Genomic DNA, 17,579 nt, shown 5'->3' on the forward strand with positions numbered 1-17,579 from the left:
AGTTTTGATTCTGTTAAACAGAATGCACCAGTATTTTCCATACTAGCCCATAGTCCATTCTGGGGTGTGTGGGAGGGACAGTATTGTGGGTAATAGTAAACAATAATATTAAACTCATTTATTTCTGTATTATTATACTCGGAGTTTTATTGCAAATAAAGTAGAGAAACAACAACAACAACAAAAAGTAGTGAGAATTTTAAAATTTTTCTCCCAGGTATTATTGTTGATGGCTGACTAAGCAAATGTTGATAGCCCCTCAGATCTGCTCTGCAGACCCTCCTTGGAAATCTGCAGACAGATAAGGGGTAGAAGTAGGAGGTAGGGAAAGGCATGTTTTGGTTGCACCTCTTAGATATTTGCTGTTGTCTTCTCCCTGGCTTTTCAAAGGAATGTATACCCAGGAATGCAGGAATTATCTCCTTTGATATTCTTTTCCTGTATCAGCCCTCTGACAGAGTTCCTTGGCCTGGAGAAGATTCCTCTCCATTTTGAGAGCTTTCTTGCTTAAGGTAGTGAGCATTTGATGCTATCTCTACAAAGAGGAATGGGTGTCTTGATCAAAACCAATGCAGGGAAAAGCTGGGTATAGAGAAGATTATGAGGAATGATAAGAAACCCAGGTCCTTGGCAAAATTCTGAATTTATAAGACTATCTAGGACTTCTTCCAAATGGCGTTAGGCATTTTCCAACTTACCTCTTTACAATTATGTGGTTTCAGAATTTACACGGAAAACGTTCACAAACCTTGCCTCAGTGGACTGTCCAGCTAGGAAATGGACAAGAGAGCAGCTGTGGTTATAGATATTTTGCAGATAAAATGTGCCTCATAGATGACAAGGCTGGGACAGTAGCTCAAACCTTCTGACTCTCGATCCATTATATCGCGTTATCTTTTCAAGGATGTATATTATCACCTGTTATCATTTCTAGGGCTTTAATGTCCACAACCTTACTTGTGTCTCTTTCAGTGATATGTGTGTACATGTATCTCATCTGCATTTTTTATAGCGATGGCATAATGTATGACTGGTGTCCCTAAATAAAGAAGAAAAAAAAAGTCTGAATACACCTAGAACACTAAAAGTTTAAGAGTTTTGTTTTAAAGATTATTTATTTATTTATTTATTTAAGAGAGTCCAGAGGGAAAGGAAGCAGCAGACTCCCCACTGAGCTGGGAGCCCACTGCCAGGGCTTGATCCCAGGACCCTGAGATCAACACCTGAGCTGAACGCAGACACAAAACTGACTGGGCAATCGGGGCATCTCTTAGGTGTTTATTTTTGAAAATATAGCTTAGGGATGATAAAAGAGGGAGGGAGTGAAAATAAGAAAATAGAGTTTTGGGATGTCCTAGGGGATCAGTGTTTACTTGATGGTGCTGGATACTTTATCTCTAGAATAAGCTGATTATAATGAAAGCCAAGATTTTTAGAATTTGATTGATGTTAGGGGCAAGAAACTGGGCCTTGTCTTCACTACCTCAGATGGGATCCCCCTTTTGCTAAGAGTTGTGAAAAGACAGCACGCACCAGAGTCTTAATGTTACACCATGCAAGTAGACCACTGTCCCTTTAAAATGAAATCTGACAGTTGCTGCTTTTGAGAGTTGGAGGTCAGTTTCATTGTGAAAAAAGAATAGGGAGAGAAAAGGGACTTCAGAAGCATTTGTGCTTTCAAGCACTAGAGTAGGATGACTCTACTTAGAGTTTCTTAACAAAGTCTAACTATGCCAAGTCATTTATAAAATTAAAATCTTGCAAGTTTTGTCCCCAAAAGAGTAATGTGAGCTAGAAGGGTATTCTGTTTATTTCTCAGGCAAAAATGACATTTGAAATATTTAGCGATCATTACAACAAAGAATTGAACCAATTAGAAGAGATGATCAGATGCTCATTTCTAGTGTTCTAACAGCATCCTGAATGCCCCCCCCCCCCAGCTCTGTCAGGCATTAACTTTCAAATTCCTGGCCAGTAGGGGGTGGGCAGGGATTCCTTGAGGAGAGAAGGAAGTGATGCCACATTGAAGGGACTTAAGAAGGATGGTCATTTACTTCAGAGCTATGGCTATTTACCGATTGGAATGGAAGTGTGTCAGTATTTTAACAGACAAATTTGGATCATCTCTTTGAATGGTCCTTATAAAATCCCAGCGTCCCTCATTTCATTCTGACAGAAAGCTGTGTTGAAAATCATGACTGTAATTCCTCAATAATTTGCCTTTCTTACAGCACATAATCACAAGTGAAGGGGATCACAGATCCAAGGAGCCTCAAGCCTTCTAAGTTTTGCTCCCTTTCTCTCCTGGAAATAATACCTTAGCCTCAACTCAGACTATGTCAGCACAGACTCTGATATGCTCCTTCCATCCAGGAGACTCTCTTGGAGTAAATTCGTTAGATCACCAAGCATTTATTAAATGCCTACCACTGGTGGCATTGGTAACTCAGACTTTTGAAGGTCTTTGACTCAAATTTTCAGCCCCATATGATTTAATCATTGAACAATAAACCTTGAGCACCAATAACATGAGCAACCATTAGTACCAGAGCCAGGAGATTCAGGAAGTAGAGGCCATGAGCTGGCCTTGATTTTCTCTGGACATGTCTACCCAGAGGAAGTGGGCAAAATGATTGTGAAGGTTGACACCTCCTGCAAGAATGATAGCTTAAGGATTTTAGTGGTCTTTGTGGAGTGTCTGTAGGTGTTTCTCTTGATTACAAGGAGATCCTTTTTTTCTTTTTTTTTAATTTATTTTGACAGAAAGAGAGAGATCACAAGTAGACAGAGAGGCAGGCAGAGGGGAGGAGGAAGCAGTCTCTCGGCCAAGCAGGGAGCCCTATGCAGGTCTCCATCCCAGGACTCTGAGATCATGATCTGAGCTGAAGGCAGAGGCTTAACCCACTGAGCCACCCAGGTACCCCACAAGATCTTTTTGAGCATTTTTGATCCTTCTTGACAGAACAGCTGTTCATCTACATGGTGTGTCCTAACATTTGGTGGTCCTCTTGGTTGAACCCCTTTGTGTAGCCACACCCTGTACAGGTGATACGTAGCAGGTCCTACCCATTGGTTTGCCTTCCCAGAGTTATTGGTATAATGGCATCCTTGAGGGATGTGGCAAACCTACTACCTTTGGGTGTCATGGCCCTGAAAGACTGAGGAGTGCATTTATCTATGCTTCATACCAGGGAGTCTGGTGGGCATCTGAACATTCCAGAAAGATCACTTGCCTTGGAGGAGTGGTCAGGCATGCTGGGTTTTCATTCCACTCAGTTTTCCATCTCTGTGGGAACTTACGTCACATCCTCTTCAGGACATGTTTTCTTTATGATAAATTGATGGTTAGGGGATCCTGACCCAATCAGTGTTCCTTCCAAACAGTAGTAGATGACCTGGAGTTATTGTCCCTGATTTAAGTCTTAATGAAAATCGGGCAATGGTCTAGATGTTCATATGTGTTATTATTGAATAAAATATTATTTAATAAAAATTTATTATTTAATAAAATAAATAAAATTGTTTAATAAAATTTAATTTGGGTTTTTATTATTTTTAAAATATTATTTTATTTTATTTTATTTATTTGAGAATGAGAGAGAGCATAAACAGGGAGCAGGGTCAGAGGGAGAGGGAGAAGCAGTCTCTCTGCTGAGCAGGGAGCCCAATGCAGGACTCGGTCCCAGGACCTTGGGACCATATCCAGAACCAAAGGCAAATGCCCAACCAACTGAGCCACCCAGTGTCCCCAAATACAGGTTTTTAGGCATGATTTTGCAACTCATGAATCTCTTGAGAGAATTCTCAAAGGCCCACTCAGAGGGGACAGATTAGTGATCCCTGGACAAGATCATCTCTGGTTTGTGTCTTCTTTATCTGAACTGTCACCTGAACAACAGGGATATTTTCTAATATATCTTAAAAGGCATAGGTGAAGTCACATTTATCAAAAACAAATCCATTTTATTACCATGTGAACTTAGAAATTTACTATAAAGTGAAACCACTACTATTGAAATTTCAAATCGTGGTATGGGGACTGGCTGCATCAGTCCCCCCCAGAAACTGGGTGGAAAGGCAAATTCTCAGGGTGCGTCTCAGACTAAATCAGAAATTCTGGGGGGATGTTTGCACACTGTTTTTTCACAAGTGCTCCTGGCTTAGTCCCCTAAAGCCTGAGAAGCATGGAAGTATCTTAGCTTCTCAATGTAGTGTCTTGAACAGTACATCACTGTATTCTCAACATCACCCAGTGAGGGTCACTTGGACAACTGGTTTTAATTCCATTTGATATATGTCAGGCACACAGCTAAGTTGAATGACTCAGGGTCATATAATCCGTTTTATATATTTATTATTGTCTCTTGCCATATTTGGTATTTGACATATAAACATTGTATCAGTTCATCCTCCATTAAAGCTGACCCCAATTTTACTGCCTTTCACCTATTTTTAGTGAAAAGCCTATCACCCTTGTTCTTTCAAGTTCTCTAAGACATTCGGGTAGGTGAGTTTATTAAATTAATTATTTTTCACTTTCACTGAGCTCATTTTTTGATATCTTGCACAAAAAGTTCCCCACAGTGAGGACACTGCTGTCTATTTGGAATGTTTAGCATATGTATTTTATAAAATTTTAAAATGCAACAGAAATGATAGAATGCACCTGGAACAAAATTTTTAAAGATAACGTTTAATTTTAAACATTAAAAAGGAAGAAAAAAATCAAACTCACTGTAATTCTCTGACTAATCATTAGCAATCAGTTTGTTTAGGTTTATATACCAAGCATCATTGTTGTACAAATGTGGAATTATGCTGTAGGTGTCATTTTGTAGACTTTGGTTTTTTAAAATATATCTTGAAAATCTTTCTGTGTCCACCAATAATATTATTCTTTTATAACTGTAATAGTCGGAAACAGAGTATGTACGTGTACAGAGAGAGAGAGAGAGAGAGAGAAAGAGAGGTGAGGGTGGGGGGATTGATTTGGGGAAGTGGTTCATGCAGGGACTGGCAAGTCCTAAATCTAAAGAGTAGGGGCGCCTGGGTGGCTCAGTCGGTTGGGCGTCTGCCTTCAGCTCCAGTCATGATCCCAGGATCCTGGGATCAAATCCCCACATCACTTCTCCCTCTGTCTGCCACTCTCCCTGCTTGTGCTCTCTCCCTTTCTCTTTCTCTGACAAATCAACAAATTAAATCTTTTAAAAAAAAATCTAAAGGATAAGCTGGCAGGTTGGAGACCTAGGGAAGAGCTGATATGGTTTGAGTCTGAAGGGAATCTGCTTACTAATCCTCAGGGAAGACCCTCAGTTGGTTGAATGAGTCCTATTCACATTACAAAGAGCAATCTGCCTTACTCAAAACCTACTTATTTAGATGTTAATCTCTTTTATAGAATACCTTCAGAACAATAACCTGCATATTCCAGCAAATTTTGGGAACAATTGCCTAGGCAAGTTGATGCACAAAATTAATGATCACAAAAGTAATATCTTTAATGGGTGTGTTTCTTTCATTTTATATATGAATTAAAGTGTATGCAATCCCCTAAATCTGGAGATTCAGGTTGTTCCAATTTTTTCATACTTACACACAGCAGGTCTTCATCTATTTGGCTCATTTTTGTCTCCCAGATCAATGCAGAGTGTAGAAGGAATGTAAATTTCCAACTTTTTAAAGAATTAACTTCTTACTGCCTAATTGCCCTTGTAGATGTCTCTGCCCCTTGAATTACAACCTGAAGGCTTTGGAGTGGGGGAAATGCCAGGCTTGTCTTCATCTTTTTTCTTCCACAGCCTGCAGGTCACTGGGAACTGGAATGATGCTGAGTTCCTGGTCCACCTCCTCAATTGAAGAAGTGGCAGATGCCAGTCCTGAGGCCCTTCGCTGGCTACAACTTTACATCTACAAGGACCGGGAGGTCACCAAGCAGCTAGTGCAGCGGGCGGAGCGGAAGGGCTACAAGGCCATATTTTTGACAGTGGACACTCCTTATCTGGGGAACCGCTTTGACGATGTGCGTAATAGGTTTAAGCTGCCACCTCAACTCAGGTAACTATGGGTCTCTGATCACTGGGCCCCTGAGCTGGTCTTCTAATTCTCTTCCCTCTTGTCATGTACCAGCTCCAAAGGGATTTTCCCCCCAGTTTCCACATGGGTGCCATAGGGAATTAGACCTTCACAAAACATGGGTCCGGAAGTATGGTTGGCAGGGATCTTGCTGAGGAATGATAGGCTCTGGGTTCTAGAGGTAAGTGCATTTCTTTGCCTGTTGAAATCAAAGAGCCACCACAATTATTTTTAATTGTATTTGGAACAACCGTGTCTAGGAAGATTTAAAAAAACTAAAAGAATGGAGACAAAAAAAAGCCACATATTTGATCCCCTATCTCCTACTTCTTTCAGCAATATTCCGCTTTCACCATGGTTCATCCATGGGTCAGAATTCATTCATTCACTCATTCACTCACTTATCTTGGTGTATCTAATAATGCCAAATGGAACTGTGATGCTTTTGTCAGGTCATTAAGCCTGTACATTAACAAGGAATTGTCCTTTTTCCTGTAATATTTTAAGACTAGAATTATCTTGTGTCAAAACTAGGAACTCATGGAGTTTACTGAGAAAGACCTTCACTTCCCTATTTTTTTCGCCTCTCTTTTTGTCTTCCCCCAGGTCCCCTCAAAAAAAAAAAAACAAAAAAACCCTTTTGAGTTTTTTCATATCAGTATTTGACTAATAACTTTCAGGGATAAAACTATTTGAATAAGAGTCAAGATCTTAGTTTTAATGAAGGACATTCTGATGACGGGATTTCAAAGCATCCATCAGAATGTGTGAAATGATAAAGGTTACCTTCCTTGGATCCTGGATCTCATTTTACAAAGGGCCATTGCTTACTCTGTCTATATAAAAAAAGATCCAAAAGATTTCAAAACCAAATCAGCATTCCATAGAAGGGAAAGAAGGTGGTTAGAAAGTAGGAATTCCACAGATATTATAGAATGACATGTATTTCAACCACCGCATAAGTCCATATACAGTCTTATCTGAGTATCATAGATTGACGATATGCTCTGTGGTGTATACACCTGCTTGAGTATAAACTATTGTGCATGAAATCTTGCCCTTGAACCATATATAAATTAGCCGTGAGAGGCGACCTCTGGGATACTTCCAGGTGGGTTTTGGATATTATTTGTGTATATGGTACCTTAAGTAACCCAATGACAAAAGAGAAAGCACTCTCCTTGACAGAGCTGTCAATCACCCCGTTCCATGATCCCAGACACTGGGTTACCCAAACACTCTTGTCTTTCTCAGAGAAGAGGAGCATAAACAAAAGTCCTGACATATTCCTACTTCTTGCCAAATTCACCAGAACTAGATGGCTTCAAATTTCCCTAATATGAAATCTGTATTCACCTTATTTCTCTACTTTGGTAACTTACTTATTAAACTTTCTAAAATAATTAGTTTCTCACTATTCACACTTCTGACAGGAAACATTCCTCATGATTTCCCCTTTGGACATTAGAAAGAGAATTTGCTATTCCTTTTCCTCCTCTCCCTACTACGGCTACTGACAACAACAATAACAAAGAATATGGTAGGGTTTTTTTTTTTTTTTTTTTTTGTGGCTTAAAAAGCACTTTCTTGTTCTGGATAACAAAACGTGTTTCACGGTGGTATCTACTCAGACAGGGGAGATGACACGGTTGTTAATGAATTCTAGCTCATATCACTTGCTTCTCCGGTGCCAGGTCACTCAGTCAGGAGCTGGAAGGTTGGTCTGCTTTTTCCCCCTTTTCCTTTGCTCCTGGGCTCCAGCCCAGATGACGAGAAGGACCATGAGACAAAGACCCTTTTCAGCTGTCGATGTGCTCAGGAGTGGCCATGACTCCCCAGCTTGTCACATCTCCCATCTGAAGATGATCAAATAATGAGCAAACATCCAGGTTACGGGGAACACAGGAAACACCCCACGGCCTGGTGCCCCGGGCCCCTGGAGTGCACAGTGGCCCTGTTTGTCCTTGTGGGCTTCAGGGCAGGCCAGTGCCCTCTGGTCCCCTCCTCAGCAGCCCATATTCAGCAGCCGAGAGCAGAGAGCACTAATGGGAGACCCAGGCTTCCGCTTGAGGCGGCATACAACCAAAAAGCTCATGCGTTACAGCCTGATATGAAATCAGGTTTTTTTCCGCAACTGACCTGACTCATAGAAGGTGAAGCCGGGCTTTTCAGAAGTGAGGTTTGGCAGGCGGGAGAGGCAGGAAATCCAGAGAAGAATGAGTCTGTGAAGCCGTGGCTCCTTCCAGCCCTAGCTACTTCCTCTGCCTGGAAGGAGGGGGGCGGGGAGGGGGGCGAAGTGGGGGAGGGTCCTGACTCTCAGCGTCCGGGACCAGCCAGAGTTCAGGAGTTCGGTAGTGTCTGCTTGGTCTATATGCAAAACACATGTATGTGTGCATTATGAATGGCACAGAGGTTCCTGTAACTGAGGGGGAGTAAGGGGAATTCTCATCTGCTCTTGCAAGAAGCAAGGAATGAGGCTGGTTCCCGAGACTGCTTTTCTCAGACTTTGAGGGAAGGGCCTTTTTCCTCTCTCTCACTACCCCAGGGAGATGGTTCATTTACCCTGGGTAAAGATTTGGGTCCTTCGTGGAGTACCAGGGCAGCTGAAAGGGGAAAAAAGACATTTCCAGTCATTGACTAAGATAAATCACTAAGGTAAATCACGACACCTGCCCTTTCAGTGATCAGGTGATCATGGCACTATAAGCCCTGAAATGATTCATTAATCATGACAGCCAGAACAGATCATGCAGAAAAAGATAGGATGGACATTGTCTTCCCAGGGTTCTGGTGATAAAAGTGGCCTGTGGAGCTTTCCATGAACAGGCACCCTCACTTCCATCCACTCTTCCCAGCTGCATGGGCTGGTCTATTGTCCTTTCAACAGGTCAGGCTTGCTGGTGTCCAAGAGCCTCAGAACTGACTCCTCCCTCTGCCTTTCATGCCTTTCCTCCAATCCATGCACAACTGACTTCCTCCCTTCCTTTACGCTTTGACATCAAGGATGGATCTACATGTCTCTCTAAGGGGAAACCAATGTGAGTGGTAGAGATCAGAATAGAGATACAATATGGGTGGGGACCCTGGGCAGGGGCTCCGGGGAGAGAAAGGTTTGTGAAGGAGAACTGGGTACATGGGCCAACAGCCTCTAAATTGTTTGGTTTAGGAAAACATTCACAATATAACTGTGTTAAACAAAATAGTGACCTCCCAAAGACATTTAGGTCCTAATCCCTGGAACCGATGAATATGTTATTTTACATGGCAAAACTGGCTTTGCGTGTGATTAAGTTAAGGGCCTTGAGATGGGAAGATTGTCCTGGATTATCCCAGTAGGCTTAATGTAATTAAAAGGGTCCTTAGACAAGGGAAGCAGGAGTGTCAAGAGCCAGAGGAGATATGATGATGGAAGCAGAAGTTGGAGGGATATTATCAGGAGTCAGGGCATGTAGGAAAAGGCAAGCTGGAAAAGGCAAGGAAATGGATTTTCCCCTAGAGCCTGTGGAAGGAAAAAGAGTTTCAACACCCTGAGCTTAATCCAGGGAGATACATTTCGTACTTTTGACCTCCAGAACTGTAGTATAATAAATCTGTATCATTTTAAAGCCCTCATCTGTGTCATTTTAAAGGTTGTGGTCATTTGTTATAGTGGAAACAGGAAACAAATAAAGTCACAATGTTCCTCTAATTTCCTTTACAAGGTAGCTTCTCAATGAGAGCTGGTCTGATTATGATATTTAAATGTTCAAATTCAGCCTTTACCAGTTCACATCCTCCTGTTCTGCTCTAGTTTTTTTTCTTTATTTTATATAACCCTTACGTTCTAACATGTTCCATAGTTATTTATATTTATTGTTTATTTTCTGTCTCCCCCTGCTAGAATGTCAACCCTAGGTGGCCAGGTTATTATTTTTTTTTATTGTTTTGCCTACCGGTATATCCTAACAATCCCAAACACTGGCGCATAGTAGGTGCTCAAGAAGTAATGTTGAATCAATCGATAAAAATGTACCAGATCATGTGAAATTTATCCAATAAAACATGACTGCTAAAACATTAATCAAGATTTTGAGCTCAAACTTAAAATCCATGCCCTGACCATTTCTTCTAATAGTCCAGCACATTGAGGAAGAAATTAGCAGGGCTATGTGCTCAATATAAGTGTTTCCTAATCAGCATTAAAGACTAGTGGCCCATGCACCAATTTCTGTACGTATTATGAATCTCTCTCTCATATTGTGTTGATGTCATGGGCTCTACTGGTTAATGTTTTATATTTTCTTTCACATTATGGAGATGCATAGCTTTGTCTTTAATGTCTTCTCATCCATACTTAGAGCAAATAACATATATTTGTCAATAATATTATCATTAGAGTTACCATTCGTTATTCAATGATGTTTCACTTTCTTTAGTAGTTGTTACTATTCTTATGAGGCTAACTTGACTAAAAGTTAAAATAATTTCTATATAGATTAAAAAGTATATTTGGGAGCCATTCAGGGCACAATGAGTCCCTTACAAAGCCAGTTCTTTTCCTTGCCTTTGGGTCATGAAACAGCTCAGGATTTGGAGCATTAAGTTCCAAGTCATTGTGTTAATATTTTGATGTTGCTCTTTTCCTTCCCCAAGAAATGGAATACTTCGGTTATCAACAGCTACTTTACGTGTTTCTTGTGTAGGTGTCATAATTCGCATAAAAATAGTATTCATGGAGGTTTCCTTCAGAAGCCCTGGTAAAACACTCCATCATGGGTCTCTGTCAAGATATCTGAAAACTTTCTCTTGGTTTCTGGCTTTGAACGACGTTTTAGAGTAACAACAAGGCTTCATTGTGCACTGAAATTTCTGTAAGGCAACATTCATTCAAGTGTTGATCTGCATTTCACCATCCAAGAATAACAACAGTTATTTATATAATTTTATCCATGTTTCTGTTTTTTCCTATCCATTTCGCCCCTCCACCCCGCCCCTGCTGAAACACTGTAGCTTGTTTGGGATGGGGGTGGGGTGCTATGCAGAGTATATACACATACAGATGTTTTTCTTCCCCCTGCCACCAGTCTTGCTATGAGATAGACAGACCGAACCTTTTTCTTATTCACAATATTATTTAAAAGTTTGGAATTTAATATCACTTAATACCATTTCTAGGTAATAGAATAGGTCTTCATAATAAGAATGTGTTTATTGACCAAAAGCGTACTGTAATTCAAATTAAGACAACCACAGAATACCAAAGGCTGTGATAAAATGTACAACCCTAAATGGTTTGATAAAAAGAAATGCCCAAATATTTCAGCTAAAATCCAAACCAAAGCTCCATAAGTGGGTGGGGACCAGTATGACTTTCATGAAATTAGAATTTTCTTAGAATTATCTTTAATGGCCACACGAGTCAATGAAACTATAGGACAAACTCTTCAATCCTTATTGAGAAAACTTTGCAAATGACTTGAGTAGAATTTGGTGGGAAGTGAATTTTCATGCCCTTATGATAATATATGCCACTTGAGGTACACAAACAGCTATTCCAGCTGAAAGTATGTTAAAAACACTAAACCTAGTTTGTATTAAAATAAGTCTTTTAAAAAATAAAAATAATGTGCTTATGTACTTCTAGGTTTATGTAAAAATTGTTATAATCATTGCTCCAAAATCCTTTATATGTTCAAAGGCAGAGCTAGTAGAAGCAAAGAAAGAGCTATGACTAAGCCAGAGATTAATATACAGCTGTACTTTTACCCAAATTGGGGATTGGCTAGCAGGGTAATTTATAATGTGCAGAGAAGAAAGGTGAATCCAGGTCACTGTCATCATTCAAAGACAGCCTTTCAGAGAAATGAAGTTTGCAATTGGATTTGGGTTTCTAAGCAGCTAAGTCACAAGAGTGATGCCATTGTGTATCTAGATGGTCATCCATTCAGTTAGAGATCTGAGGTGCAAGCAGAAAAAAAACTTTGTCCCTAGTTCAAGGAACTGCCAAAATATAGTCAGGATATCAGGATATTAAGCCAAGAGAAAAGATTTCAGATGTAGAGTGAGCCAGTAGTAGAGTCTTAGAAATTGTGGTCTAAGTTGGGTCAACAAAATTAGAGGGAAAAGCAGCAACTCAGTGTGGTTGTGTCTCAGTTTGGGTTCCCCTAGATGGAAATTATGTACCAGTGATTTAAATGCAAGTAGTTCCTTTGGAAGATGAAGGGAATACTGGCAGAGAAGTGGGAAAATGGCGCAAAGAAGAAAGGCAGCAAACAGTAAGCATGTTACCAAGACAGCTTCAGTTGCAGGCAACTGAACCTTAATCCTGATGGGAAATCCTGGAGATGATGTACAGCCTGTCTCAGAGTTAGCCCTCTTGGGATGAGGGAGCTGGGGTATTTATATGCCAAAATCTTTGACACTTCAAGTCTGTTGTGCGGGGGATTACTCAGGCTCCAGGAGCAGGAGAAAGTCACATATTATAGATTCTCCAGAGAAACAGAAACAGTAGGGTACACACAAACACACACATATTTTGAGAGATTGGCTCATGCAATTATGGAGTCTGAGAAGTCCCCAAATCTTCTGTCTATAAGCTAGAGTCCCAGGAAAATAGTGGTGTAGTTCCAGTCTAAACCCTAAGGTCTGAGAACCATGGGAACCAATGATTTAAGTCCTAGTCTGAGTCTGAAGGCAAGAACCAGAGGATGATAGTGTAAGTTCAGGTCTAAATCTGAAGGCTTAACAACCAGTAGGTTCAATGTCCAAGGTCAGGAGATGATGGATGCCCCAGCTTAAGCACATGGAACAAATTTGTCCTTCCTCCACTTTTTCTTCTTATATTCAGGATCTGAATAGATTGGATGAAGCCCACCCACAAAAATGAGGACTATCATCTTTACTCAGTCTACCAATTAAATCTCATCCAGAAATATCCTCACAGACACACCCAGAAATAATGTTTTATTAGCTATCTAGGCATCCTTTAGTCCAATCAAGTTGGTACATAAATTAACAGTCATATCATAGGCAAAGAGATGAAGATCTTAGTAATTGGATAGCTCAAGCCCTGATCAGGATTGTCTGAAAGATCGGGAAGTTTGAGTCAGCAGGCAGACAGCCTCAGAGAAAACAACCTAAATGGAGGAGGGAAAAGCAACAGATAACAACTCATCCCTGACAAACACTTCCCACTTCTCCCTGTGCCCACCACCACCATAACAGGAGGGCAGGAGAAAGAGTCTATAGTCACAGCAGACTGAAGGTATTAACTGATGTTACCGCAGGTCCAATCTCCTCTAGAATTTTGTGTAAGGACATTGAAAAGTTTCCTGAAGTCAAAAGCAATCACCAAGGTGCAGATGAGATCAGAGCAGAGTGAATGGAATTAAAAGTCCAGAGATCCAGGTTGGAGCTTAAACGCTGGTTTCTTATGTAGGGACACCTTGCTCTGCACTTCTGTTTTTATTTTCTATATAAAATGGGAATCATAAAGTATCAATTTTATTTTCTGAAAGTTTTCTTAAAAATTGTGATAATATTGGTTTATGAAAGTCCTTTGTAAACTGTAATGTAACATGCAAATATCTGTTGTTATAATGAATATGCATTCCTGGCTTGAAATAGCATCAAATCTATTGTCTATATTCATAGATTGGCTTAAAAAGGTAGAGATGTTGGAATTTGCCCATATATTTCTCCCTGAAACTGATTTATTCTATATAAACATAGCTTAAGACATACAATAAACTTTAAGTGACCAACTAAGTCTACTTGATTGTCACAATTAGCCTGGAATCTTACATGAGAACATGGGAAATAAGAACGCAACCAATCTACAGATGGTTGAGGAACATCTAATTGATTTGAAAAAGGTGATGTTTCATTTTTCTTTGAATGAGTCATTGTAAAATTATCTCTAACTTTGAGAATTTTCTGATTTTATGTATCTGTTTATTTCAGAATGAAAAATTTTGAAACCAATGATTTAGCATTTTCTCCTAAGGAAAATTTTGGAGACAACAGTGGACTTGCTACATATGTCACTAAATCAATAGACCCATCTATCAGCTGGGAGGATATTAAATGGCTGAGGGGGCTGACATCTCTCCCAATTGTTGCAAAAGGCATTTTGAGAGGTTTGTATATTTCTCATACTGATCTTATGATTCTTTGTAGCTACATGATTGTGACATGTTTAAGAGAAAATAATCAGGAACAATTAACATGGAAATCTAAGGAGACATTCCACCTCTCAACTCTCGCTATTGATTTTAGTGAGTAAATAGTTCTTCATTCTTAGGTAAAACCGAAGAGCTGGGCTTTCATGAAGTAAGAAGTTACCTTCATGGTAACATGGGATGCAGCTGCCTTATCTTGGAGCCATCACGAAATCACAGAGCTTGGCAAGATATGGAAAAAAATATTTTGAGTTCTTTGCTTTGTCTGAAAGCTTCCACAAGCTGCTCTCAGATCAAGAAGAAATCCAAGGATGATATTATGACAACCAGACCTGTTTTAAGAGCCTTTTCTATTTTTCTCCTGTCCCCTGCAGGTACCAATGACTAGGACTGCTTTTTTTTTTTTTAAAGATTTTATTTATTTATTTGGCACACAAAGAGAGAGAGAGAGAGAGAGATCACAAGTAGGCAGAGAGGCAGACGGAGAGAGATGGGGAGAGCCCTTTGCGGGGTTGGATCCCAGGACCCTGAGATCATGACCTGAGCTGAAGGCAGAGGCTTAACCCACTGAGCCATCCAGGTGCCCCTAGGACTGATTTTTGAGGGTGGGAAATCCCATATCACCTCCCCATAAAGAATGGTTGATTATGACATTAAAATCCTCAAATATCAAGTCATGGGTATTAAGAAACTTGACTGCTTCCCCAGCATCCATATGTATTCAAATCCCATGGGGAAGTACCAATGGCTTCAATAATTTGGAGTATAAATGTATTTACCCTAAAAAAAAAAGTGTTTTCTTGCCTTTGAAAACATTTTTTAGTTGATATATAGAAAACTTCATTTATTATTTTAAATGTAACTGTTTAAGGAAGTGGCTCTGAGATGAGAGATTCTGTTAACTTATCTCAGGGTCAACAACTTTTAATCAAAACATTTCATCAGTTTTATTTGAATATGTGAGTCACATGGCTCCTATTTATAAAGCGGTAGGCATGCTACAGGTTTTATCTATTTAATCCTAAAGTATGCAGAAATGAAGTAATAGAAGTAAAAGAATGGGACCAGCAAAGCTTTTAAGTAGTGGAGATATGTTTAAATCCAGAGCTGTCTTAATCTTTGCCGTTAAAAAATATTGTTACATTCTTCCCTGTTGTTCATTGTTCTAGTTCAAAATTTCTGTGAATTATACTTCAAAGAGTGGATCTTGGTGTTAGAGCCACCTTTAAACAGTTTCACTTGCTTGACTAGTATCCATATTGTCATCCGTGATTGTTAGTGTGACTTCCTGTGTCTACCTTCAACTGTAGATACTAAAGAAAACTAACATGAAGTTTCTTCCCCATTCATTCATTCAATCATCCCTTCAGTTATTCACTCGCTCAGGCATTCATTTTGTAAATATTTATCATGTTTAGGGTGTGCAAAAGTTAAAAATAAGATAGTAATTTGAGGTCCTCGGCCAAAAGGAGAGCCCATTCTTGCAGGAGACAGACATATAAACAAGAATTTGGGGGCAATAAGATGTTACAGATGCTACAGACAGATATGCAACTTTAGGGTGGGGTTTAAAATAAGGTATGGACACTTAGTGGGTTAGGGAAGGTTTTATTTCAGAATGAAAGATAATGCTTGAGTTTTGATTTGTTGTCGAAAGACTCGGAGGGAAATAATGGCAAAATAAAGCAGTTCTGAGTGAAAATTTATGAAACATGTAGACTACAAGAGGTTTGAGAACCACTGAGGCTCTTGATCGTGGAATCAACTTAATCAAATTAACATTTTAGAAAAATCAAGCATTGTATAATGAGCCTAATGGATAGAGTTGGCAACGTTGTGGTCAGGGGGACATTTAAGAAATGGTTGCTGCCCAGGCAAGCGATGACTGTGGCTGACATCAAGAAAATGAGAAAGTATGTTCGAATTAGAAAATTAATGCCATTTCAAGTATTGAATTCACTCTCATCATAGTGGGGGCCTGGAGAAAGTCGCTTAAAGCACAAAAGAAGAATGAAGTTTTGGTCTTGGTTCATATTTGCCTAAGTTAAATAAGGAACATATAAAAGAATGAGGTAATTTAATTTTTTTACCCAATTTCTCCATTTAGGATTCCCAGTATATACCATTTTCTAGAACTCTGTCCTCTAGGATATGATGAAAATCTATTCAATTAGACTTCACCAACATGTGTTATGTTGTAAAATACTCTGGGTTCTAGAACTTCCTTCTGGGGTCATCTCAGCTAAGATCATCACCTCCACCGTTACCTCTTTTTGTTCTCACGCATATGGATCATATGACTTCTTTCTACCTGTTTCATAATGTTTTACACAGAATAGAGTGGCCCAAATGTTAACCGAGTAGAATCCTCAGTGAAAGCTATGAGTCTATTTAATTAGAAAGAGCTCAAAAGCAAGAGAAAGAGAGATAGGGCACTGGGCATTTGAAAGGAAATAACTTATTTATACACGTACAGTTTATATTGTCTAGTGTTTCTGTAACTATTTATTTCATTTACTTAATAAACAAGAATTATCTCCATGACAACAACTACATCAAGTAACGCATAAACTCAATCTTGAAAGGGGGGTGGGTGGAGGCAAGGCCAGTTCTGGGAAATCTGGTTCTCCCTCTTTCACAGATCTTCATCCAGAAGTCATGGGTAGATGGAGAGTCAGCCATCCTCTTCCATTTTCCTGATCAGAAAGGTAGAGATTATGTTTGCAGGAACATGAAATCATAGGTAGCTGGAAGGAGCTCAATGAAACATCTTCCCCTTACCAACATTTTAATAATTGCATTTTAACAAATGCAAATTAAGTCCAAGGTATAATCATCTCTTGCTGTGGTTAAACCCTGCCCTTGGAAAACTTCAACACAAACTCCAAATGAATATTTGAGATAGGATTTGTTTTTTGCTAAAACTCATGCTAATAAACAAATGGCTTTATGAACAAAGGCATAATGTTTTTCAGAGTTGTTTTAAAATTTAAAAAATACTTTTAAAACTATTCTGTGGTATTTCCATAGTAGCTTTTTGTTTCTCAAAAACTATAACTAATTCTTTTCCTGTATGTGTTTTTTTTTCACGACACTCTCAAAGATATTCACTCAGTGTTTCCAGATTATGCTCAAAACTGCCATGCAGCTAGGATTTAGTTACTAAATTCCTGTGAGATAGCAGAGTCCTGAGTCAAAAGCTCCAAGGGCTTGAGGGTAAATCTTGAGTACTTATATTTCACTTTGGTATTTTCAATTAAAAATAGAAATAATATATCAATAAGATAGCAAACAGTGCTATCCCCTACTGACTATTGTAATTGTCAGTCAACTAATGTATTAACTGGC

General features: G+C 39.4%; 1 protein-coding gene across 1 annotated transcript in view; it reads left to right on the top strand.

Moving 5' to 3' along the window:
* Positions 1–17,579, top strand: part of LOC132008102 (2-Hydroxyacid oxidase 1) — a 49,468-nt gene that overhangs the window by 17,336 nt on the left and 14,553 nt on the right. The window contains exons 3-4 of the mRNA XM_059386488.1: positions 5,799–6,054; positions 14,014–14,189. Coding sequence (XP_059242471.1) covers positions 5,799–6,054; positions 14,014–14,189 — 432 coding nt within the window. The remainder of the gene's footprint in view (positions 1–5,798; positions 6,055–14,013; positions 14,190–17,579) is intronic.

Source organism: Mustela nigripes, unplaced genomic scaffold (assembly GCF_022355385.1).
Source record: "Mustela nigripes isolate SB6536 unplaced genomic scaffold, MUSNIG.SB6536 HiC_scaffold_75, whole genome shotgun sequence".
In the NCBI taxonomy this organism is placed as follows: domain Eukaryota; kingdom Metazoa; phylum Chordata; class Mammalia; order Carnivora; family Mustelidae; genus Mustela; species Mustela nigripes.